Below are 27,731 nucleotides of genomic sequence, written 5' to 3'. Positions count from 1 at the left end.
TCTTAGGTTTGCAGATTACTCAGGCTGACAAAAGTATTTTCATTTGTCAAGCTAAATATGCTAAGGAATTATTGAAGAAATTTGGTATAGGAGATTCTAAACCGGTAAGTACTTCTATGGTTACCAGTGAGAAATTGACAAGAAAAGATGTTTCTGCACCGATAAATCCTACAAGATACAAATCTATGATTGGAGGTTTGCTTTATTTGACTCAGACTAGGCCTCACATTATGAATGTTGTTTGTATTGTTTCAAGATTTCAGAGTGATCCTAGAGAAAAACATGAGATGGTGATGAAAAGGATTTTTAGATACTTGCAAGGTACATCAAAAAATGATTTGTGGTACCCTAAGGATGATAACTTTACTTTATGCGCATATACAGATGTTGATTGGGCTGGAGATGTTGATGACCGGAAAAGTACTTCCGATGGAGCTTTCTTTCTTGGAAAGAAGTTGGGTTCATGGATCAGCAAGAAACAATCATGTACTTCTTTATCTACTGTTGAAGCTAAATATGTTGCTGCTGCTACTAACTGTACACACGTTTTATGGATGAAGCAAATGCTGAAGGATATAAAGGTGGATTGTGATGCACCGGTAGTTATTCACTGTGATAACTCTGCTGCTATTGATATATCAAAAAATCTAATATTTCATTCTAAAAGAAAGCAAATATCTATCAAGTATAACATTTTGAAGGAGAAGGTGGAAGCAAATGAAGTTAGACTGGTTTATGTGAACACTAAATAAAATATTGCAGATATTTTCACTAAACCTTTGTCCAAGGAATCATTTGAGTACCTGAGAGACAAATTGGGAGTTTCTGTCCCTCTGATAGAAACTTGATTGATGCAGTTTGGCATCAGTCCGACATGTATTATCAGAGATACTATTCATTTTGGCACTGATGTGGGATGCTACTATTCAAGGGGAGTAGTTAGCTTTGTGATTCAGAGGTTTATGCTTTTGCTTTGATATTTCTGTCAGATTTATGGCATTGATGTCAAAGGGGGAGAGATATTGATGTTAAAAAGAAAAGGAAAAAGGGGAGAGATATTGATTTTCAGAACTATCTATGGAAGATTGTTGGTTGTCTTCCATAGGGGGAGACTTGTTTGGCATTTCTTGGTACTTAGATGTTTTTCACATCTAGTGTTGCCATCAATGTCAAAGGGGGAGATTGTTGGCCATTTGGTGGAATTGATTATGTGTTGCATTGATGTTTTGTCATTGATGTCAACACTAGTTGTTTGGATGTTTTACTGGCACCCTTGTGGTCCCAGTAGGTTAAGTGGTTTCTGGTTAACTTGGATCTGGCATGATCCGGCAAGCTCCGGTATAGTCTGGTGATGAAATTGGTTTGTTCATGATACTTATGCTCATATTTGATCAGTTGGTTTTGGTCTAGAGACCAGATGCTATCCTGCTTGCTTAGAAGATTGGTTTTTGGTTTGAACGAGGGTTTCATCAGCAGAACTTTTGATAAAGATCTTTGATGAATTGCATAAGTGGTGTTGGTGCAGCTTCTGATGGAATTTTGGGATGTTGTTGGTGATTATATTCGAGACTTAGCAGATGGAGATCATTGTTGTGGCGTATGAACCTATTTTTGGTCCCGGTTGATCTAGGTTATGGACTGACTTTAATGTAACGTGCGGATAGGACTTATTGATGTATTTCTGAGATGTCTTTTGTGTTGGATATTATTTGTTTGGCCTCAGGCCGACATGGTTTGTAATTATGTAATTGGTTTATTATCTGGTGGCCAACCTAATTGTTAAGGGTCGAGGGTTTGTATAAATAGATGTAAGATCTCATTGTAGATCATCATGGTTGTTGTTAGAGGTCATGGTCAAGGAATGTAATATGCGAATAATGTAATATCATTCAGGCAGAGGAGTTGGTCGATCATTGGAGATTGAATTGGGTTTATGTTAAAGGATTTAGTCCTCCGATATTGAGCTTAACCGAAACTGTACGCAGGTATAGGAGATGCTATCTTTTGCAGTTCAACCCTTCTCCGGATTGTAGCCTGGTATTTTTTGTAGTCAGTGAGACTCCTTTTGTGATGAGCAATGCGCTCTAGGTTGTTGGTCTTCCTGCAAGTGCAGGCCCCTCAATTGTAATTCACATACTTACTGCAAAAGTATTATCTGACTGTGGGTAAGCTTTCCACCGTGGTTTTTCCCTTTACCGGGTTTTCCACGTACAAATCTTGGTGTTATGTGGACGGTTTTTATTCTATGATTATTGTTTATGTTTAATTGGTTTAACTTATATTCCGATATTAATGATTTGGGTTCTGGTATGAAAGTTTTAATTGCTAATGGTTCCTATAATCTGTGACAACTGATTCACCCACCCCCCACTGCCCCTCGCCCTCTCAGTCTTCCAGTTATTTGAACTATCTAACAAAGACCAAGGTAATGGCAAGGCACAAACCTAAGCCTACCCCATTTTTCACCATGGAGGTGTTTTTGGTTCCACAAGCAATCTTGCATCACTCAAAAATATTTCAAGTTCTATTTTCTATTTCAATTCATTTTTTTGTGTTTCAATTAGTTATGGGGTTTGCTGCTCGGGAGAATTTTCATATTCAATTTGGGCCAAGTAAGGGCTTTACCTTGTAAAAAAACTTAATGGAGGCCTGCAATTCAACTTTGGTAAAAAATGGATGAAAATTGGCTAAGTTATGAGCATGCAGAATTTTGGTCTATAAGTGGGCTTACAACACTTTGGTGTAGATCCAGACATATGTTCAACCAGTTCTAAGTTATTTTCTCACAAATAGTTCTAACTTATTTTTCCACATTTGCGAGAATGTCATGGCCAATTGGATTTGCGAGTAAAATCAATTGAACTGAACTTTTTAAAGTTTTCAGAGCCAGTTTAGCATGACGCAAGCAAATGATGAGATAAGCATGACACCAACATTGTATGATCTATGGACAAATGCAACTAAATCAGATGTGTGTATCAATTAAAGGTTCTATTCAAAAAGCAAAGGAGCTTCCGCAAACAGGACAAGATGATGTAACAATGATGTCAACAACGCATGAATGTGAGGATTTTCAAGAGAACCGGACTTTGAATAGGTTATAACCATTTTGTTTGAATGGACATTGGATCTCCACAAAATGGATATTTGTGAGATCTAGATAGTGAAGTAAACATGCAATGCTTCTTACTCGAACTGGGTATTTGCAGAAGCTCATCAGTGAACCAAACGTGTGGAATTTCCCACTCAAAGTGAACATTTGCAAAAGCTTATCAGTGAATCAAACATGCAAAATTTCTTGCTCAAACCAGATTTTCTTCTTCTTGCAACAACTCAATTTCTTTTAACTATCAGATCTTGAAGCAATCTAACTTCCTTTGAACCCAAGTATAAAGAGGAATTAGTGTTATCTTTCGAGAGATTTCAGGAGGTGATTCTATGAGAATTGAATATCTAATTGTACTCCTTGTAGTGTTGTAAGATTTCTATTTGAAAATTTATGATAAAACTAGAAGTAATTGTTGTTGTGTTGAATTTGTATTGTTGGCTGCTTGACTTTGGTTGTCTGACAAGACCCCCATAACTAGACTATATCACGAGCCTACCTGAACATTTTCTAAGAATGAAAAGGCAGTCTATCACCCAAAGGACGTATCAATAAAAGAATGTTGTGATAAAGCAATATTAAATTTCCACACTCAGTGATGTACCAATATTCATCTATCAAAAAAATATTTAGAAATTTTAATATCAGAAGACCCAAAGGACATCTCAATAAGCAACTGTTGTGATAAAGCAATATTAAATTTCCTGCCTCAATGATATGTCCCAATATTTTATCTGCCAAAATATATATAGAAATTTTAAGATCAAGGCAAATTCTGCCGATATTGTGTCTTCACTAAAAAGATCAAGCATGCATTAACAAGTTATTAGTAGCTCTTTACCAAGACAAATTTTGCCAATGTTGCCTTTTCAGTAAATAGTTCAAGCATGTATTAACAAGATATTTCTAGCTCACTATCATATTAGTCCAGGAATGGTGACATTGATATGAAAGTACCCCTTGTAAACTTTTGCCGTCATGTGCATACAGGCAAAGTTATTTCACTGCATAAATTTATAGCTTCAAATTACATATTTCATCACTAAAACATTCATCATTCAAAGAAGTCAGCTTTCTTGTGCAACAAAATTTTGAAGTTCTTTGAAGATGCTGTAAAAATACCACAAGTTTATTGGTCCAGTGGTAATCAATTTGTATTTATAAGGAATAACTATAGTGCACACCTTTCATTATTTTATGGAAGAATTTAAAATATTAAGATAGTATTTATAAGAAATAACTATTGTGACTGTCTTTAAAAAATTTCAAAAACAAAGTGAAGATGGTGCTTTTTAAGACTCCCCTAGAGTTATTCCAAGAAATTGACTACCTTATTTACAAAGTCTTATCACTGGTGAAAATTTACTTGGCAGCATGAGGATTAATCTCAATATAAACATTACTTAAATACACACATATATGGCAATTCAGCTAATTCTGAGTAACACCACTTGGCCACGATAAGTTCTTTACCGGACTAAAGATAACTTCCACTTCTTTGAGCAATTCATCATCAATATTTTGACCTTTGTTTGCTTCAATGGCTGCAGCAACATTTTCTTGGACCTAAGGGAAAAATTTAAATGGTCATGTTAGATCACCAATGAACCAATCAAACCTCTACCTCCCCTTTTTTTTTAAAGAACCTACTGTAAAGAATAAATTTAAAAATTTGATTGCCAAGCAAACCTGTTGAATGGAGTTCATGCCAACCAATACTGAAGAAATGTCTGTGTTCTTCAAGCTATACTGCAACGCCAGTTTTGAGATGTTCTTCCCCTTAGCTTTGCAATGGGTTGCAGCTGCTGCACAAGCAGCCTAAACTAGGACAAGCCAAAAATTAGACGAAAGGATTTTGTTCTTTATTTAATCTTACATTAGAAGCCCCAGAAAATTCATTACTAAGAACAAAAATTAGACAAAAGGATTTCATTCTTTATTTCATCTTACTCGTTCTTTATTTAATCTTACTTTAGAAGCCCCAGAAAGTTCATTACTGAGAACAAAATTAGATAAAAGGATTTCATTCTTTATTTCATCTTACTCGTTCTTTATTTAATCTTACATTACAAGCCCCAGAAAGTTCATTACTAAGAACAAAAATTAGACAAAAGGATTTCATTCTTCATTTCATCTTACATTAGACGCCCCAGAAAGTTCGTTACTAAGAACAAAAATTAGACGAAAGGATTTCATTCTTTATTTCATCTTACATTAGAAGCCCCAAAAAGTTCATTGTTAAGAACAAAACTGTGTAAAATTTTTATGAAGGAAAAATATAATGCATCAGGTCATCATGGTTCCTTAAAATTTCTACTTAGTACCACATGCTAATCTGAATTACAAAGTTGCAAGAATTTAAGTATTCTAAATCACAAAATTGAAGAAAGTGCAAAAGCACAAAAGCTTTTGAATGTATTCCATAACTATAAATATTGAACAGTACAGCTAAAAAGAGATCTTACAAATGACTAAATTGATAAGAATTAAATTCACAAAGAACAAACTGGTTTGGATACAAAGGAGAATACTTCACATACAATAAAGTTTGAAAATTCAAGAAAAAATATGGCAATTCTTCATGTCTTCTGATTTAAATCTGATCCTGTTAAACCAAGGAGAGAAACAGGGAAATTTCTATAATAACTACGATAATTTTTTGATATTTCCTAGTTCAAAACTGTTGTAACTCAACATCCATCTAGTTCTCTCCATCCTTGAGCACTAATTAGAAGGAAAGAACCTTTATGATATTTGATGAACTATCCAATATTGCAATGAACATTGCAAGGGCTTTCCAAGGATATGTACGTAACCCATGTTTAGCATAAAATAATCTATGAATGCAATGTCCCCTTTGTATGAGTCGTGTTTCTTTTGATCGAAGTCACCCAAAATGGTGCCTAAAGGCATATTGTCATCAGAGACCTACATATAACAGGTTTGAATCACCTTATTTGAGAGGACAGGACGTCATGATTGTAATAGACCATAAACCAGGAATACGCCTAATATTTGAGTACTTCACTGGAGTTCTAACTTCTAAGCTACGTCTAAAGAGAGAGAAATGCTGTGTTGAATCCATATACCATTGGGCTATTTGTACCTTGTAACTTGCATATATAAATGCATACATCACATGTGTAACGTGCACATATATTGTACTGGAGTGAGAGCCTTGATGAGTAAAACTACCCAGTGTAACTTGCTGAAACATGTAAATCATGACAATGGTACTCGCTGAGGAACTGACCAGAATTGTGAGGTTGGATAAGAGGCTTCCCTGGCAAGCCCCTACTCTGGACTTGCAAACTCACCAAGTCAATATGTGGGACTCGCAAATCTATCAGACAGGTAGTTATAATAAAACATACTTGAAAAATAACAAGTGGAATCATTGCCTACTTTAATCAGCCACTAACACATTAAAATCCTCCTATGACCAATTTGAGTCTATTTTGAATTGAACATTTGCTTTCAAAGTCTTTTCACCCTCACTCACTTTACTTGGTCTTTCATTCTCTATTCAAAGGAACTGAACATATTTGTGCAAGGAGCTGATACGATTGATTTGACAGTTGATTTATGAGAATGAGGAGCAGATAAAAGGAGTTGGGTTTGAGTTACACTAAATTTCAGCTTTCAACTTTATGCATCAACAAGTAAAGGGAAATTGAAAATCTTTGTTCTTCTGTCATTGTTTTTCTCCTTCATTCCTTCATGTTTAATACTTGTATTTTAATTTTTATACATTTTAAATTCAAATTCTACAAAAAAGAAAAATAAAATCCTAGATTTTATCCTTTCTTTTTTCTTTAATCTCCTCATTTTTTGTTTTGATCTTTCTCTTTTTTGGATTTTTTAACCTTAGCAGTTTTTTTAGCTTCTTTGCTTTGCATTTTTGCTTTGTCTTTTGTATTACTATTAACAGTCTACATTCTTAAATTAACCCTTCTGTTTTTTATCTCCATAATGTATGGGTTACAATTTTAATATATTAAGACCACAAAATTAAGACAATTCTTGGAAGCATGGCATGCTGGGTAAGAAGAAAGGGCAATTTTTTTGCAAGTACTTTGGTGTCAAGTTTTTCAGAGGCATTAATTGCTTCAAGAACCACCTTGACAGCATACCTGGACGTGATGTTTCATTATGCAAAAATGTAAGACTCTAAGGTTATGAGAGAGGTGCCAGGCCAATTAAAAGCCTTTCAAGAAAAGAAGGGGCAAATGATAAGGCAAAACCAAAAATATCTATGCCTTCTACCTCTTCAATACCTACAAGTGAAACAGGTTTGAGTGGCATTGGGTCTAGAGCTTATACTTCAGAGAGTTCGTTTATGCTACACAATGCTCCTAGTTACCGATCATTGTTAGAGAGTATATTCCAGTTAGAACAAGGACAAGCAAATGGCGGCAAGGAGTGTAGTTGCCAACTTTTGGCAATTTTGTGATATTTGAATTTCCTTCAATACAGCAAGGTAACATTTTGATTTTTTAATTCTCATTATTAATTGTAATTTCTAAAATTTTATTCACTGTTTTATTTTTTATTTGAATTGTTCAAATTGGTGTTTTTTTTTCAATGCATTATTTTTGTATGTTTTGAATTCTCTTATTGGCAAGCATTGGTTGATACTTGATACAATTGTTGTCATTGGTTGGGGGTTCAAAACCCTTTCTATTTATGATCTATTGGGACAAACTTTGGTGGAAAAGATGGCTGATGTACAGTTGATCATTGAGCAGCAGGATATCTAGAGGAAGAAGGGTTGCACTATCATGTCCAATGGATGGACCGACAGAAAAGACAAGATGCTGCTAAATTTGTTAGTATCTTCTTCTAGTGGCACAATCTTATTGAAGTCAGCCAATGCCTCAAGAAAGAGCAAAAAAATACATTATTTGTGTCACATTTTGGAAGAAGTTTTGGCAGAGACTTCGGAGAGGAATAGATTAGTTATTGACAACACGAGGAATTATGTTGTTGTAAGTAGATTTATAATGGAGAAAGACTCCAGCATATTTTGGACTCCTTGCTCAACACATTACATTGATCCAATGCTAGAAAATCGTGGCAAACTAGAGTAAATCAGGCCACTTGTGGAGCATGGGCACAACATTTGTAAATACATTTATTACCATGCCTAGGTAATCTCTTTGATGTGAGGGTTCTCATTTTGCAACCTGATTCATCAGCTTGCAATATTTATTACAAGCAAATGCTTCTTTGATGCGAATGTTTTCATGTGGTCCACATTTGTTTGCTGGTGAGCAATGGAACAAGTCTTCCAACTCAAAGGTGAATGTTGTGATCAATGTGACAGATTGAGTATTTGATGAGACCTCTTTTGGACTCCTAAGGAGATTGTAAATTTAAGTTCACAAAGCTTTTTCCTTTTCTTGTTTTAGTGTTTTTTAATTTTATTTTTCCTTCATTTATAAATTATGGCTTGAGTCTCAAGTAGTTAAGAGTTGTTTTCTTAATTACTTGACTTTTTATAGGTCATTGAGCCATTGGTTTCTCTTTGTGTAGTTGATGGAGATAAATTAAATGGCCTACTTATACAAGGGAATGCACCAAGCCAAGGAGCATATTAGACTTGTCCATTCTAGTGTGGTGGAGAAATTTGGAATCATTTGGGATTTTCTCAGACCAGCACTAGGTAAGACAACTGAGGCAACTTTGTAGGGCACTACATATTTGTGCATACTTACTCAACCCAGCCTTCCAACTTCTTGAAAGTTTCAAGGATAACCAAAAATACTATGCGAGGCCTCTACATAGTCCTATGGAGCCAAGTCACAATTCAGAGAAGATTATTTCCAATATTGAGATCTACATACAAGCACTAGATCTCTTTTCTCAAGGCATATGGAAGTCAACAAGAACTACTAGGCCAGGCAAAGTTTGCATGCTTTGAAGCATTGATTTAAATATTTTCCTTCTTTGTTATTAAATGTTGAATTTGCTGTATTTGTTAATCTTAAATGTTCTATTTTTTTCATTCTAAATGCATGGCAGGAAAGTTTTGGCACTAGGATGCCCAATCTTCAAAGTATTGACATCCAAGTGTTAAGTGAATCATGTAGAGCATCACATTGTGAGTGCACTTGGAATATCTTGTAACGTATACACTCTAAAAAATGCAACAAGTTGTTGCTTGAATGTGATCTTGTATTTGTGCTCTACAAATTGTGCCTCTTATCACAGAATGATAAAAGTTATGACAGCAGGTAATGAACTGGCTCCCATTGATTTGTAGTATGATACCATATCTAAGTAGAACACCAAGGATGAAAATCCCATATTTACAAAGGAGAATCATGCATGGGTCAATTAGGCAGATCATGAGATGAACTTGTAGCAATAGAGAAAGGTGCAAGCCCATCCAACTAAAGACGAAGTAATTAACCAAAATGATGTTGCTACCTCTTCTACAAATAGAATGGCTGCATCTACTTCATTGACATAAACAATGCATTGCAGGGTCCAGCATCATTTATCTATAATGTTGAGGGGAGTGGCTCCTTTCAATCTTAGTTATACCTTTGATAGGTATTTTTTTGCTAATGAGATCTACAAGGTTTCTACACCCATTGCTCGTGTACAAGAAAACAATTTTAAGCATATCAAAGCAACTTTTCTTTCATAACAGCTTTTTAAGTTTGAAGTTCAACTCTCAATATAGCATTTTTTACTTACTTTTGTGCATACATATGTATGGTCGATCTAACCATAGTTTAAAAACTCTTGAGTAATCTCACCAACTCACAAGTACTCATGAGGCATCATTCATGAGTAAACTTGCTAGCAGATTTTGGGCAATTTCTTGGCAAGTTACTCACCAAAACTAGTAGGTCAATGGAAAAAAATCACCCACAAATGCATGAAGATTCAGTTTTCACAAATTTTTCTTTCAGCTCTCGCTCCTTCAAAACATTGACAAAATTGTCAAAAACTCACAAGTTTGAAGGTCCATGTGGTCTTAAGACCAGAATTTGGGCTTGGTGGCAAGGGCTCCATCCCTCAACACCTCCCAATATCATGACAAGAAATGCACCAAGCACGCTGCCCCATAACCCCCACAGGAGATGCTGCCCCTCAATCCTGGTAGGGGCTCTACCCCTATGTAATGTCCCCTCCTTATTCCTCTCAGATTTTTGGTGGAGGTTGGCCTACTATTGGCGTCCCGTAGGTCAGCAGGGTGGTTTGGGACCCAACCCGGGGTTATGGAATCCAGTTTGGGAGCTTCCTAGGTCTTCCAATTGGTTGTGGGGAGTTATTTCTATGGTTAAAATTGAAATATTAAAGTTGGCCTTATATGAATAGTAAAAGGTGAATAGTAACAGAGAAGCATAAGGATGAATAGTGAAAAGTGACCCCCCCTACCTAGTAACTCAAGTTGTTTTTAAACGGGGGCCATTTTGTCAATGAGAAATAGACCCTCAAACTCAATTTTAAGTTTTAAGGCCAAAAAGAACCCCTCTCATGGATCGAACTTCTTGGAGAGTTATAAAAAGTGAATTTCATAACATTTGGGCTCATTCTTACTTCTCCAATTTTCAAATCAGCAACTTGCATGAGAACTTCAGCAGCTTGGGCTTCCGGGAACGCCAACTCTTGGAAGAATTGAGGGATTTGGACGAAAACCCATTTCCCCGGGTGTCAATTTCCATCATAATACAGCTTTAGTGTGCATATGGCAGCCTCTTTTGAGAATCTTTGAGCAGATTTATCAGTTAGAAGGCAGGGTTTCTTCAATCAGTTGCACGGACCTTTTAGAGGTCATTTCCTTCTTTTTCCAGCTCTATTTCAGCTTGCCACTCTATTTTGGGTAAAAGGGTTTCAAACCCTAGCTTGTACTTAGGGTTTTGACATTAATTGGAGCTGATTTCCATTTTTCTATGGGCTGGAAACTTGCATCAGACTTATGAGTTCATGTTAATGGTATGTATGCTGAACTTTTAAGCAAATGACAGTTACTTATTTACCTTCCTTGTATGTTATGCAATGTATTAGTTTAAATCAGCTATCTCTTTATGTTATATTCAAGAATCTTGCATTAAAACTTCAAACCTACTCAAACAAAAACAAAACCAGTCAAACCCCATCCAAATATACACTGGCAAAAAGATTTATCAGCAAATGCACTGCACATAACATCCTAATTTGGGTCAGATTGGGTAAAATTTGGAGTCGGGAACTTTCAGTGGTATCAGAGCCATGACCCTGCCAGCTTGAGGGTCTTATGGCTTCTTTCATGTATCGTAGACAGTTTGGTTCTTACAGATACTACACCCGCAGGAGAGGACCCCGTCATTTGGCCATTAATTTCGGTGTCCCAGCAGGTTCAAACATGGGTGATCATCAAGAGGGTAGTAGGAGCCCTAACACACACAGAATCGTCTAGACCCCAATGCGCTACTTAGAACTCTTATCGAGTCTCAACCTAGGATTGTGCAAGCACTTGACAGGTTACAGGACACATTGGACAGATTGGACTTGGGGCGCCATAGGGATAGGCATGGCAAGCATGACAAATCGATATCTGCAGCTAGTAGTCGTGGCAATAGTAGAGCCCCATCATCGTTTGACAGTGCACGTGGTTCACATATACATGAGAGGGCTCACACTCATACAGTAGATAAACCCCTACAGCCTCAGTTCCTCCTAGAGATGAGCCACTTCCAAATGACCCACAGGAGGGCATTGCATTTCAGGATATGGTGATGGCGGCCAGTGATGAGTGGACCCGCCTACTTGCTCATGTGAGAGAGGCATTCCCTCCTCCCCAGTATTGTTCACAGCACAGAGACATCATGAGGAGGGATGATAGACGTCCTCTTCAGCAGGGTAACAGTGGCCTACAGAGGGCTACCAACAAGCTCTCTTTATCTACCTTTGATGGTAGTGGGATGATGAGTGCACGAGCTTGGGTGCACAAGTTGGATATATACTTGTCACTCAAGCCTATGCCCGAGGACGAGGCCATACAATTCGCAGTGTTGCATCTTGAGGACGTGGCCTATGATTGGTGGCACCATGGTTTGCTCACCCAAAACCATGGACTTATACACTCCTATACTGAGTTTACCAAGCGGCTGATTTCTAGATTTGACCACAAGGATGTGGAGTTATATTACAGGGATCTAGCACTATTGAGACAGACAAGCCATGTTGAAACCTACATCAATGAGTTTCAACGTATTGCAGTGATGGTTCCTGAGATGCCAGTTAGACGTGTGGTGATGTTATTTGTGGAGGGATTACATGACAGACTACGGGGATTAGTCAAGGCTCTTAAGCCTAGCACCCTTCAGGAGGCTATACAGATCACCCTGGACCTAGACACCACACCACCACCCACTTCTCATCACTGATTTTTGGAATACTCAACTGAAAGTTGAGACTTCCAATCAACTGAAATCTCACTTATGGAACAAAGGGCAGCAACTGAAGGCCTCCTAGAAAGTGCATTGGCAACAACATTTTTCTTCCCTTTGACAAACTCAATGTCGAAATCATATGCCTGAATCTTGCTGACCCATTTCTGTTGGCGCTCATTGAGTTCTCTATGTTAAAGGGATATAATTTTCAATCATGGAAATTGCTTTGAGAACCGGGTGTTTGATGTGGATAGCATGCAATACTTAAAAAATTCCTTCTATCAAGGAGAAGGGATATACAACAAAGTAGATTGAGTTATTGGAATTGTGTCAACTCATGTTGCACCTGTAATGTCACCTATTTGGGAATGACCTAATTTAACCCTAAATCTCAATTTCTAAATAAACAAAGCTGGGTTAGAAATGCCTTCCACCTGATTGAAGCCCTGCAAAACAAGTTAGAAAACATTTACAACAATAATTCAATAAGCAGACCAGCTTAATTAAGCATCCTTAGGTTTATAGCAGAAATATCAATTTAATTAATCAATTTAATTATAAGGTATTTAAAATATGTTTGGGAAAGCTCAACCATAGGAGAGCATAGGATAAGATGACTTCAATAGGGTGTCTTGGATCCTCTACCCTAGGCCCAAGAGCGGATACACCATCCCTCTTGGCCTCATGTGGCCCGTGCCATCCATATGAGGTGGTGTACCCAGTGAGGTGTCACACAACAATTCCCCTTCATCTTGCCATCCATCTCCCACTTCCTATGATTGGACTTTTTGGTGTGTTGATTCACCATGATAGAGGGATGAATTGTACAACAGGCTGCCCTGGAAGCCCATCTCTTTTAAGCCCAAAGGCAGTAACCTTTGTACCCCCTTGGCCTCATGGGACCATCTAGTCACCACCATGAGCTGGCGTACCTAGAAGAGTACCCCATCATCATACCCCTCTTGTAATCCCTCATTTCCTCTACCGTGGCTGATTTTAATAATAATTCAGAACATATGAAGAATTCTAGAATTATGCATATATTCTACATATAATAAACAGACATAAATAACAGTAAATCATTAATCAGATACAACTGATATTCACTATGATATACAAGAAGTCATGAACAGCAATGTACTGATAATATGCAGAGATGTATGTACGTATACAACATTTACTATGTCATGTACAGAGAACTCATACCAAACTATAGTATTGAATCGACTGTTGTGTATTTCAATATTTTATCAAATGCCAAATCTGATTCCTTCGATGGTCCCTCTTGGATGTTAGAATGATCTCTTATACCTCTTCTTCTACACTGGACAATCATGCCCTTTCCTTATGGTCATGCTGGTTGTGAAGAGACACCTCCATATAACTAACCGCTGCCTCTTCATATTCCACCTTTGGTTAGAGATGCCACATTTGACCACATTTAAACCACTTCACTTAATCCCTTGTTAACTAATTAATAGTTTATGAATAAGATCGTTGCACCTCTTGGGAGGAAGGATTGATCCTTAAGTCTGGATACTTGTTTAATATCTAGCAAGCCCAATAATATAAGTTAGGCAATTAAATCATAAAGTTTGATTTTATGAAATTGCGAAGTCTTACTTTGTAAGACAATTTCATTATTTGGATTTGCTGATTAAGGAATGTGATTCGCTGAATATGGGGTATCAAATCGGGGGCATGACAGCACTTGAACTACATTTTCATGTTAAGTAGTAAAAATTTGAAGGAGATGTTTGCTATTTTTAAGAAAATATTTAGATAGGTTGACGAACCAAGGATTTTTCAAGTTGAATCATGAGCTATCTTTTGTTCATCCATTAGCATTTGATAGGATTGAGAACTATCTATCTTGTGTGTGTTGGCACCTGATTTGACCATGTCCAACCTTTGTGCATTTGGCCTCATTTTACCATCATTGATAACCAATCTAAGATAATTCCTAATGACTCTCCCTTGGTCAAGGTTTAACTAAGCGTGGTTCTCCATCATCCCCATGTGCCTAGCAATGTGTTGGAAATTGCAAAGATCCCAAATGTTCAAGCGTTGGGTGCTCTTAGTCATTTTTCTAAGTGTGTGCAAACTGTCAAAGTTTCAGAGTTTTCCATCCAAGCATACCTTTCCTCCAACCCTCACCTTATCCCCTTTGTCTTGTTGGAGTTTAAGACTTTATCTTACTGGCATGCTTTTCCTCAAACCCCCACACTCCAACACTTTACACTAAGTTACCTTTCAAAGTCGCAATTCTGATATTCTTATACACATCCCTTGTGGTATGAGGCATGATGTACAGCATATCCCTAATCACAAATTTCCAATGCTTTTCACTATGTTATTTTTCAAAATCACAATTAGATCATCCCTTTACCCGCATACCTTATGGCGTTGATTCCTTGGTATTCCCGATCCCTAACTTCTGACATTTCCCTTCATATATATTTTCAAAGTCCAAGATGCACTTGATACTTTTGGGCATGGATAATGAAAAATCTCCAAAGCCTAATCTACCACATTCTGCACTATATTATTTTATCAGTTTGCAAGTCAAACCTATCTTCACTTGCATGCATTGTAGGATGGATTCCTTGGTATGCCCACCTCCCAGTCCCCAACTCTTGATAATTTCCTTCACATATCTTTCTGGAGTGAGTGATGCAGAGATACCTTTGTTTGCTTGCCTTGTGCATGAGTTATGATGTACTCCAATCCCCACCATGTGGTATGGATTATAAGGTATCACAAAAACTACTGCATTTTGCACTATTCACTCCCACCTACCTCCCTCCACAACCCAAGTTGCCATTAATGACCAAATTTGATGTCGCAACTACTCCAAGAGGTTTTTCCCACCCAAAAAAAGTTGTCCATCTTAAGGGTGCAAATTCACATGTACTTTCAATGATGGAGGATGAACATGACCCATGCTATCATTAATGTGGTAGGTTGAATTTTGTTGGCGGCAATATTGTACGCGGAAATAAAACTAGTTAATTATGTGTAATTGTTTTGGTTGGTTGGCAACCGAGGGGTGGTCGTTGCGGTGCGACAGTTGGCGCTCGCACCCCCTCGGTATCTTTATATACTTCTTAATGTAACTTGTGAGGGGGGAACACTTATGAATGGAATAACATATGATATCTATGGCATTATTATTCTGCATTACGTGCTTTATCTGAGTACTTTAAGTTATTCACCCGAGAGGGCAAACAAATTTTATCTCCCGATGGTCCTAATGCCTATTCCAAATCGCTCATTCAACAGATTGCACAAGAACTAAGCTTGCCTTACAAGCCACATTCATGACTTGCAATTTCTCCTTGATTCTTAAAGTAACAAGGCGATCAACAAAGTACTATATATGCCAATTTGTTTTCTAGAAAAAAAAGTTGATCATTTTTTCTCTCCAGATATTGCAAGTGCCAAGGGGCTTCGGTTTCAACCCACACGAATCTAGTCACAATTAGAGAAACACCTTTGTAAATCTCAAGAAGGTTAATATTGTAAATAATTCTTGCAATTGAATGTCTCCGCATTTCAACTTGTCAATTTTTTGAGAAGTTCTAGATTAGGGTTTCCTCTTGACACATGTCTTGGTGTGTAATGTCCCTGAAATTCATAAGAAATTAATCAACATCTCCCGTAGGATCCTAAAGGAAACAAAAAGATTAAATGTTTTGCCTAATAAGACAAACTGCTCAGCCACACTAGGAGACAACAGACACTAACAGACAAAAAACACTAGATGACAAAATATGCTAGAAAATCAAATATATTAGAAGACAAAGAAATAACGGAAATGTATTAAGTGTGTGTTATGCCCCCAGCAGTAAGTAATAGGCAGTGATGATATCATTATGTGCTGTGATTTATATTATTAAAGTAAGCAATAAAGAAAAGATTAAAGGCAGCAATTTCCTAGACTAAGGAATAATCAAAATATGATTAGGTTTTAAACCAGCACTTAAGAGGAAGAGTTGTGACTCTTTCAAAGGGTAGCAATATTAAAGAAGCATGACTTCTCCCTCATATTGGAGGGTAGAAAAGGAAGAAGAAATCAATTGAAGTGGGGAATCATATTCAGACATTCAGGGAGTCATAACTAATAAATAGAAATCAGAATAATTATAAATAAAAGGAAATCATTTGAGCAAGTCTGATTCTGAGTATATTACCAAGAAAATGCAGCCATCTATAATATTTGCAATTAATTGGGAATATAGGACAATTCATGTCGAATGGAAAGAAGCCGATGGATAAATGAAGAGGTCCTTCAACTACATCGGATCAGATCAGCATCTGCACTTATCAAGCAATCAATCCCAGCAAAGACAACAGAACCAAGCAAATGGAATCGAATAAGAAGGAAGACAAAGGCAGATTGATAAACTAAGGAAAGAGATCAGCAAATCCAGAATACAGCCATATTTGACCTAGTAGATATTGTGGTATGCATGAATATATTTTTGGTATGTATGCTTGATATATGCAGCATGATAATGGCTCTAGTGCATAATTCCTCACATATTAATATAAACCATAATATGTATGTACAATAATGTAATTGATGCATAACCTTTCATATATTGGATATAGGCAATAATGTGGAATGTCTAGACTCCTAATCTGCTCATCCAATTGCTGCAATCAATCATGACGAGATTAGTGAAGGAATACAAGGAGGGAGAAACTGTTATGAGGTCCTCTTCTAGCTACACCACTTCATGGTGGATGGTTGGCGGCCTGCCACATGAGGCCGAGAGGGACAAGGTGTATCCTGCCCTTGGGCTTAGATGGGAAGGACACTTTGGACACCCTATTGTAATTTCCCCACCAACATCCACAATGGTTGATTGTTGAAATAGATTCAAAGGAGTCTCGATCATAGGAGGGCAAATAAGGTGGCATGAATAGGGAGGACAGGTACAAGCTTCCTCACTTGGTACACCACCTCATGAAGGATGGATGGCAGAAGGTCACATGAGGCCAAGAGGGATGGTATACCTGCTCGTGGGCCTAGAGTGAGGATCGCTTTGGGCACCCTATCACGTCTCCTTATCCAAGCCTGTTATGATTGAACCCCAAATAATGAATTATAGATATTATATGATTAAGATGATTGTGAATATATGTTCTTTTATCATAGTGGTAATTGATTTTATGAATTGTATCTTCAATAATTGTCTAAAATGATTGTAGGGTCTCAACCAAGATATATCTTGCTTTACATTCTTTGAGTAAGTTATATCTCTAGCTATATTATGTTTTTATTGAACTTGTGATCCTAGGGCAAAATTTAGGGTAATCCCAAAAGGGGGCATTACATGGTGTTATAGTCATTTGTATTTGATGAATGTCATTCTAATCCATTACAAGCTTTGTAATGGTCATCTACAATTTGAAATGGATAACTAAGAATGTATTGCTTGACATCATTATTTGTGGTGTGTGAATTTGCACAATTCAATCCTTTTGAATTATTTATGTTGCCTCTCATGGTGTGCTATGATCCTATATTCCAATAATAGGCACTAGTCCTAAAAGTGATGATACACCAAATGAAAACATAATTCACTATTGCTTTAGGAGTAGGAAGTAGTTTGTATACACCTCATTATTCAGTATCATAACCAAGGAAAACATCCTCAGCGATCCTTGAATTGTTATCATCTTAGAGGGTTATTTTGTGCACACCCACACCATGCTACTATACAATAATGAACTTATCATCTTAAAAGAGGTTATAACGGCAAGTTTATCAATGGCCTAGTGACAGCTTTTAGGGTTAGGCATACACCAGGTAAAACTAAAATAGTTTATCCACTTTTTTATTTCAGTTGTATTTAATCCTATCCTGGATACCTTTAGGAAAGGCCCCCCAATCTAGTTAAGCCTAAAGTCGAAGGTCTTACCCACCTTAGGAAATTGGTGCAAAGTGCCCTCCTTGTTCATAAGGTTGAAGGCTTTTCCCTAAGTTTGAAACCCCTAGCACTCAGGAAAAGGCTTACCTTTAGGGATTTGAGACCTAAACTCTAAGAAACAACAAAATGGCACTCATTGCTAGGGATTCAAATTATTGTTCTAGTATTGAGAACCCTAGTCATCTTGTGAAAAGTATTGGTCAGTGTGTAAGTTGATAGACCATCAACTTATGCCAACATAACAACGTCATTGCCAAGGATATAATTTTTCATTGCCAATGAAGTGTTGATCCAGTTATATCTTAAGAACTCTTGTAATCTCGTGAAGAGCATTAGCAGTGTACAAGTTGGCAGCCCTTCTACTTACACCAACACAATGGCACATGAAAGCAACAGGGAAATGAGTTCTTGTTTAATACTTTGAAATTTCAGTTGTTGAAAAAATGTCTCTTCCAAGTGAGGAGTGGTGACTCATTTTAGTCAAACCAAGAAGAATCAAATTGCAAATCAGAAGACTTGAACATTGAGAGAAGGCGGCGGCTTGGGTACCAACAAGAACAACAAGAAGCTTTAGCTCCTACTCAAAGACAACATCCATCATGGGAAGCTCAAAATAGTGGTAAGTCAATTAGAACTACCTATCCAAATTCAGAAGTAGGAACTGTTGATGTTTGTAGCTAGGTCGGATTCCTTCTAGGCCGACCTAGCACTTGTGGGTGACTAATTGGCCTATTGGCCTTAGTCGCATTAATATGCAAATATAAAAAAATGTAACTTGTAAATTGGGCTGGTCATATAATGGGCGATGTAACTTGTATATAGGGCCAACCCTATATGTGTACCATCTTGAGTTATTATAATATTTGCAAATTGGTTCATTACCTAAAGCAGCCGACCTCTTGTGAAGAGGTGCCTCATCTTCATATATATATGAATTGCAAGAATCAATTCAATACAAAAAAATCAGCGAATTTCATCTATCATCAGCAGAGCAAATATACTCAGCGAATTCCTTCTCCTGACCTGCGAATTCATTCCTAGGGTGGCGGATCAATACCTTATGCAGCATTCAGCTCAGCGAATTATTTCCAGAAGACAGCGAACCAAGTTCTGAGAGCGGCGATTCACTTCCATGATCAGCGACCTGCCTCTATAATCAGCAAATGATCTCTGTGATCAGTGAAAGGTCTTCATGCCAGCGAATAAGTCTTCTTTGATGAGCGAATCATCTCCAGTCAAGCATATTTCAGATAAGTTTATTATGCTGCTGTGTATGTCAGATTGATGCCCTAGTTTGATTCATGAACTGCTGTTCATACTGCTTCAAGAGTTGAAGCAAGATTGTAAATATACACACTGATTCTTATCTAATATATTCTGAGATTAGTTGCTGGGTTTTTCACCTTCAAGAGGAAAGTTTTCCCAGGGTATTCTTGTGTTCTCTGTGTTCATTTTGTTCATTTTGTTAATTGCTATCAGTCTGATCTAAAATCAACAGGAACATCGGGTAGAAATTGTTTATTTATTGATTCAAGAGATCAATACATATTTACTTCTGAAGATTCAGATGATAGCATAATCAAAAAACATAGACAAATGTATACGGTAGAAATTGTTTATTTATTGATTCAAGAGATCAATACATATTTACTTCTGAAGATTCAAATTATAGCATAATCAAAGATCATAGACAAATGTATAGGTATGATTACACGTTAAAAGAAATGATATGATTTGTTGGTATAAGAAATTGGGATAGAAACTATGATGCACATCATGCTTTCCCATATCCCACTTCTCACAGCACCTCCTATGAATATGGAATTGAACTAGATGAATCGCTAAATCACCTAAAAAATGAGATACAAAAAAGATGGCAGTAGTCAAACTGCAGCAGGCTCAATTAAAAGAAATCATATGCTTCTTGGTAGAATGAATAATGATAAATCCTATAACGTGCAAAGTTTTGTCATGAGATATCAGAATGTGGAAACACATGTTGCTGGCTGGTATCCTCCTCCCAATATGTCATACAGAAAAAAAAAAAAATTGAACATGATGAGGTATTGTATCACCTTGAACAAGAACAATAACTTCTTACAGAGCTTAAATTGTAGGAAGCTCAACTTCCTGCATTGAAAAGTGCAAATTACCTCTCAGTGAGCAGTGAAGAAGAACTTCCATACAAAGAAGATTATATTAAGATGAAGATAATCAATATGTTACATCAAGATATGACCCCATAGAAGGAGACGATGAATACAGTGATCATGATGCAATTGATCAGAGCTTTCAATGTGAACATAGTGTTGATGCAGATCAATATGAGTTGCCCACTCACAACAGTTAACATCTAATGGAGCTCCTCCAGCAAACCCATAAGTCTGAAGCACCATGTGAAGAAAAGACAACCCATGCAGATGCAGCAATAGTGTAGGTCTGAAATGGATAACAGTTAAGAGAGGAACGTGTGCCTACACTAAGTGATGATACCACAGCCAAATCAGAGGGAAATAATATATACAACAATAAGAAGAAGCAAAGGACAAAGGATAAAACAAGGAACATCAATGCTACAAAAGTGACAGAGGGAAAGCAAAGTCCAGTGCAATAGTGAACAATAAAAAAGAAAGACGTACCAGAAGTTCATGATGAGGCACAAACAATTCGGTCCCAGACACTGGAAGTGAAATCCGTTGGAACTGAGAAAAAGGAAGAACCAAGTGTTTTTTCTTGTAGTCAAGTTATGCCTTGCATTTTTGGTGCAAATGACTTGGCTTTCCTAGGCGATCAAATGGACCTAGCATGGAAAGTTCAACATACAAAGGGAAGAGAGAGACACATTGAAGAGGGCAGTTGCAACACCACAAATGAAATTCCATACCTTGATGATGATCCTCAATTCTAATGTTCTCTTAGTATGTCAGAATGAAGAAGAGCAGACCATTGCTGATTTCCTCCTTTGCCTTGCTCCTATTAAGGATCTCAACAAAGAATCAGTCACTTGGAGCAAGGAACCAGCTAATGCATATGTGCAAATCAAGGAAGCTCTTCAATAAGCACAGCCTTGGTACATTCAAATCATTCTGAACCTTTCCATCATTTCCCCTCTACTAAATCCTATACCACTAATGTTGCGTTACAAAAGAATGAATATGGGCAGGAACGACCTGTTGCATTAATCAATATGTCTTTACATAATGACAAATGGAGGTGTGCACCATGGAATGACAAGATGACATCAATGAAAGACATTAGTGCAAGTTTGGATGCAATAGAGGATAATGAGGCAAACTCAATTGTGCATCGACCTTTTGTTACCTCAAAGATGATTCAAGAAACAGGGACAATATATTTTCCTACAGAACATGAACTATCCTCCTAGATGGAATGATAATCAACAATGAATATCTAAGTTGCAGTTCTAGAGGTATATGTTGCTACAGAAAGATCAAAAAGGGCTATTGCTAATGTTCCAAATGGAGAAGAATATGGCATGTGGCATAGCTGTATAAATTTGCTGAGGGGTATAGTGATGATGCATACTACCTCAAGAATTTAACAAAAGAGCTTGCGAAGCTGTTGGTTCATGATACTATAGATTAGCAATATTTCTTGTAAGTAATAGTTTTGCACTATAAATATTGTGTTTTGTTTTTGTATATTGTATTTTTGTGCAATCTTGACACTTATTGGTCAAGATGAAGTGTCCCCAGTCCACTTTTTGTGTCCCTTGCTGTGATCTACTCCCAAAGATAGCTAGATTCTTGCTATTCTTGCAAGAGACAAACATCCCCAATTAGAGCCAATGTTGGCTCCCAATTTGACTGTGTCCAATTGTGTTTGAATCCTAGCCCCCTTTATGAATTTGACCTCATTCTACCCATCATTGATAACCGATCTAAGATAATTCCTAACGGGTCTCCCTTTGTCAAGTTTTTCCTTAGTGTTGTTCTCCACCACCCCCAATTTGACTGTGTCCAATTGCATTTGAATCCCAGCCCCCTTTATGCATTTGGCCTCATTCTACCCATCATTGATAACTGATCTAAGATGATTCCTAATGGGTCTCCCTTTGTCAAGTTTTTCCTTAGTGTTGTTCTCCACCACCCCCATGTGCCAACCAAATGTGTTGGAAGTTGCAAAGGTCCCAAATGTTCTAAGTGTGTGTAAATTGTCAAAGTTCCGAAGTCTTCCATCCAAGCATACCTTTCCTCCGACCCCTACTTTTTCCCTTTTGTCCTATTGGAGTTTCAAGATTTTTCTTATGAGAATGCTCTTCCTCAAACACCTGCACTTCGATGCTTTACACTAGCTTTTAAAGTTGTGTTTTCAGTCATCTTCATATCCATGTCCCATGTTTCATGAGGTATGGCGATCCTCAACCCTCAAATTCTCAATCTTTTTCACTATGCTACTATTTGAAGTCACGATTTCAGCCATCCCTTTACCTACATATCTTATGGCATTGATTTCATGGTATTCCCAATCCCCAACTTTTGACATTTTCCTTCATATGCTTTTTTTTTATGAAAGATGTGAGAATACCTTTAACTTGATACTTCTAAGCATGGGATATGAAATATCCCCGACTCCTAATCCCCAGCATTCCACACCATATTATTTTATCAGTTTCCTAAGTTTGAAACTATCTTTGCTTGCATGCCCTGTGGAATGAATTTCTTGGTGTCCCCTATCCTTAACTCCCAATAATTTCCTTCACATATCTTATTGAAATCAATGATGTGAAAATACCATTGTTTGTTTTCTTTGGGCATGAGCTATGATGTACTCCCAATCCCCAACCCCCAACAGGCAGTATGGGTTTGTTGTGCTCATTCAACACACGCCCCTGTTTCAGGGTTTCAGGGAACCCCTCGTCTTTTGTCTACCCAAATGAGAGAGGGAGGGCCGTAGGAAAGTTCGGATCTTTCTTGAGTCTTTTGGTTTCTGTGTAATCCCGTGATAACCCCGAGTCTAGGCGCCATAGTATGCCCAGAGGTGTTCTGTGTAAAGGGACAAAGCAAGATTTGAACTTTTACCTCCAGATGTAAATCGCGCATTTTCCCTTGAATGGTCGAGCTTCCAAACAGAAAACCAAAGTTCACGCAATGAATCCATAAAGGCTGAAAAAGCTAAATCACCCAAAAGGGCCTCATAGGCCGAAAACTTAGACAAAGTCACAAAAGTTCACAAATCGCGCAAAACCCCCATTTTAGCCGAAAATGAACAGAATATCTAAGTCGTGCAACACGACCACATTAGCCGAAATAAGGAGGCAAGGGGACAGTTCACAAATCGTGTTGAATCCTCGAAGGGCCCAAAAGTGAAGGGCAAAATGAAAGAAAATCACGCGATTTCATTAAAATCTCAAGCTTGCAAACAGAAACAAAGTCACGCAATAGAAAATATCGAGTTAAGGAGAAAAAAAACAAAAAACAAAATTTGCAGAGGGCCAATAAACCCTAGTGTCGCGCATTTTCTTTCAAACCCTCGAAAATCGTGAATCTCTCAAAATCGCATAAAAGGATTAGAATGAGCAAAGTTTAACTTGAATCAAGAAGATCACTCACACCATCAAAAGGGCCCGAATTTCACAAAATCGCTCATTCCATGCCAAATACCCGCATTTGCAAGAGTAGATAGGGCATTTAAAAACAATAGAGAAGTTCGCACAAAGCATGTAGACAGCTCGAAAATGAGGACAAATGGGTGTTAAAATCAAATTCAGCCTCCATTTGTGTTGTGCGAGAAGGGTATAATCGTCTAGGCCTTCAATAAAACCCAACATCTCCCCCCCCCCATTTTGGTCGATGAGAATGTTAAGGTTCGGGTTGTAGATAAAGTGAAAATCTAAGTTTCTCACTTTAATTCCAAGGGTCAAATTTTATGAAAGGGGGGCATTTAAAGATAAAATTTAATATTATTGTTAAATTAATTTATTTAATTTTTCAAAATGATTATTAAAAGTCGAATTCATTGTTTGCAGGATGATGTTGGGAAGAGCTAAAGCGAAAACATAAACGCAGATTGAAGACCTGATCACGATTAAGGTTAGAAAAGAGGAGCACGAGATCAAAATGACAAAGCCAGGCACTGCTAATGAAGAATGCATTGCGGAGCGCAAGATCAAAAAAACAAAGCACGGAGAAGCGCACCACCATCGGACGACAAGTTGAAGTCCCGGCAAGATTGAAGACAAAGAACACTCAGAGTGCTACAAAATGTGCAAACTCAGAAATACACAGCTGGATTTAATTCCAAAAAGTCAGTTGCAAAACTGAATTGTTTAAAGTAAAGAACTACCTGTGGGCCCCGTTCAAGATATTTAAAAAAAAAAGGACCACAAGATAGTTATTTCCAACTACCATATTGACCCGAATTGATGCCAAATAATGGTCGGCAATTGAGAATGTGGTTGGGAGGATAACTGAGGATTGAATGGGCATGGGTTAAAGCTGCCAAGTTCTAGAAGGCAGATCAGGACTGTTGGATGCAGTCAATCCTGGCCTCTGGTTCAAATTTGTAAAATCTATAGAAGGCAAGATGCCTCTCTTTGGAAAGGGTTAGATAGTTAGAGTTTTTGTAGAAGGTTAGAATTTAGTAGTTAGGAATAGAGTAGAACTGCTGCAGAAATCGTTGTAATGACAACCAAAATCAATATATGAACTTTGAAATCTGGTGTTTGTTATCTTGGTTTTCTTTTATTTGCATGGTTTCCTTCAGCAGGTTTAGAAAGATCCTTTTTGGTGTGTAGGTATTTGATGGATTCAGGTTCATACTATTGGGGATATGCTGATTGTGTATCCCTGTGTATGGTTAGTCTGAGCCTTTAAAATCGTGCTTAGTTCCATTGCAGGTGTCCGTCTTTGAGTTGCACCAGAATTGGGTGTTTAGGCATGCACCTGCAGTCTAACAATCTTCTAAGTCCCCTTGAAGATTGCACCGTTCTTGTGAGGTTGTGAGTTATTCTGGCCAAGCAGGGATTGGTTATGTCGAATCCGTCTACACACACACCAGTCTTGTTAATTTTAGGTCTCTTAACCCTTCTCTTTTGCTTTTATTTCCCAGTTGGAGAATCAGATGCTAACCAGCTTGTTGTAAACGTAAGCCCCCTTGTGCTCCCAGCAAAACACACCAACCGTTGAGCTATCCCTGTAATGTCCCCTTCTCAATAATGTGCTTTCAGTGGTCCATTGGCCTATTCCAGAGACCCGTAGGCTATGTGGAATGGAGAATTAGGGTTTCAAACGTTGGTGGAGCGAGAACTTACTATTTTTAGTAAGTTAGGGTTTGGCTATTTGGATGATGTTGTCTTGCTGAGCTCTCCAAGCTCTATCTTTGGGTGCAAAGATCATGCTTTTCGGAGTAATTCATGACTTACTATTTTTAGTAAGTGGCAGTATGGAGCATTTCTATTTTTGGCAGTGGACAGTGTCCTGATCCTGCAGCAGTTCTATGGTCTTCTTTACTCTGCTTCATTCTGGTTTTGTTGATGATCAGTACGGGAGTCATAAGTGATTTAATTAAATATTATTTCCTTGTTCTAAGGTTTAATATTTAAATATTTGTATTTATCGATTACATGTATTGAGGATGACTTAGGGAAAAATAATTATCTAATATCAATGTGTTATTTTCCTAAGTCAATGGCGTAATTTTTGGGTGGCAATTTCGGTTTGTTGGACACAATGGATCACTGAGAGGGGGGTGAATCAGTGATTTAACACTTTTCTCTTCAAAAGGGATATACCGGTAATCTAAGAAACAAACAAAGTGCTAACCGATAAGCCAAACTATGCAAACAAAGTGTGTGAAAGGATTTGCTATAACATCAAAATGACTCATACACAAGAATGCATCACATAACAACAGATATACGAGGAAAACCCAATGTGGGAAAAACCTCGGTGAGAATAGCTGTTGGAGATCTTCTGCTCCAATCCAGCCTCACGATAAAACTGATCTGATTACAATTTTAGGGCACCAACCCAAGGAGCACCAACTCAAAGAAGCACCAACCCCTGCACAATTTATAGGCTACAACCCCTGCACTAAGCACATACTCAGTGAAAACAATATAAGACTCGGTTATACAAATGAGATCCTTGCTGCAAATGAAGTTTTGCAACCCTTCAAAGTTTTGCACTACCAGTTTCTATCTTACCAGTTTGTATTAGCTAAATACACACTGCAACCCAACCTTTCTGCTAATTCTAGCTCTACTTAACCTTCTCTCCCTTTGTTCTGCTGAAATCAAATCACTTGATTACTCTCTATCAAATGTTGCATCCTTCAGATTTTCACATCTACACCCTATGCTCACTCTATCGGTTTATTCCTTTCACCGGTTTACCTTGCTTCTCCCTACCGGTACAGTCTTCACTCATAAACACTTCAAGTGTTTATCTCTTCGGCTCTCAAACAACAATTTTACACTTTCCTTCACTATTCAGCAGCACATCTATCTGTCTTAGGTCGCTATATTTAAACTTGGGCTTTCCTGCCAAAATCCAATTCAAATTCAAGCGGTTAGGGTTTCTTACACCGATCAAATCTTTATCAAATCCAATCCAATCTGCCTTGGATCAATCACCTGCATTGGCGGAATGCCTCTGTACGCGTTTTCAAACATCCAATGCATATTTGCTAAAAATAGCAAATCTAACCCTGATTTCCAGCCTTTAAATCTGTTGACCCATTTATGACCCAACTGTTTCCTTCTCGAGGTCCTCTTGCATTCCGATTTCCTTGCTTCGATCCAGGTGCCAACAACTCCCTGACCTTTCTATGTCGTTCCTTCTTCCTTGAGCCGCAATGATCTGTTATCAACCCGTGATTTGTGGCAGTTTCATTTAATGTCGACAAACCACTCCAACAACCAAATCGATAGACACTTCACCGACTTTTGCATGCTTGCCACCTCAGCTCCATGTGGCATCACATCGACATTCACTCAACTCACCGACTAAGAATCGGTTCAACCCTAAACATCTCTACCAGTTTAAACCCTTCTACCGGTACAGACCTTTACCGGTATGCCAAATACACAGGACAACCACTGTTATCGGCATTACATAATACTGACAGTTCATCTTGCCTTTCGGTATGTCTTCTTGCCATTCGTTCAGTTCAGCTCATCGGGTGTTGTTGTGATTCATCTAACATTCCGCCTCTTCATCACAAACAAACAGCCAGCCATCAAACTGGTTTATGCCTTACCGGTTAATACTCAAGCATGCCAACTCACTCATGTATCTCACCTCATACCAGTGGTATCATCTGTCAACACATAAT

At 37.7% G+C, this 27,731-nt stretch overlaps 1 protein-coding gene across 1 annotated transcript in view; it reads right to left on the bottom strand.

Moving 5' to 3' along the window:
• Positions 1 to 4,214: 4,214 nt before the first annotated feature.
• The window catches only part of LOC131077623 (L-galactose dehydrogenase), a 50,910-nt gene continuing 27,393 nt past the window's right edge, over positions 4,215 to 27,731 (bottom strand). Inside the window, exons 4-5 of the mRNA XM_058015156.2 lie at positions 4,796 to 4,924; positions 4,215 to 4,672 (exon numbers count right to left, since the gene is read on the bottom strand). Coding sequence (XP_057871139.1) covers positions 4,538 to 4,672; positions 4,796 to 4,924 — 264 coding nt within the window. The 3' untranslated portion in view covers positions 4,215 to 4,537. The remainder of the gene's footprint in view (positions 4,673 to 4,795; positions 4,925 to 27,731) is intronic.

The sequence above is a fragment of the Cryptomeria japonica genome, chromosome 6 (assembly GCF_030272615.1).
Source record: "Cryptomeria japonica chromosome 6, Sugi_1.0, whole genome shotgun sequence".
Taxonomy (NCBI): Eukaryota; Viridiplantae; Streptophyta; class Pinopsida; order Cupressales; family Cupressaceae; genus Cryptomeria; species Cryptomeria japonica.
This window is presented reverse-complemented; position numbering and strand designations above follow the sequence as displayed.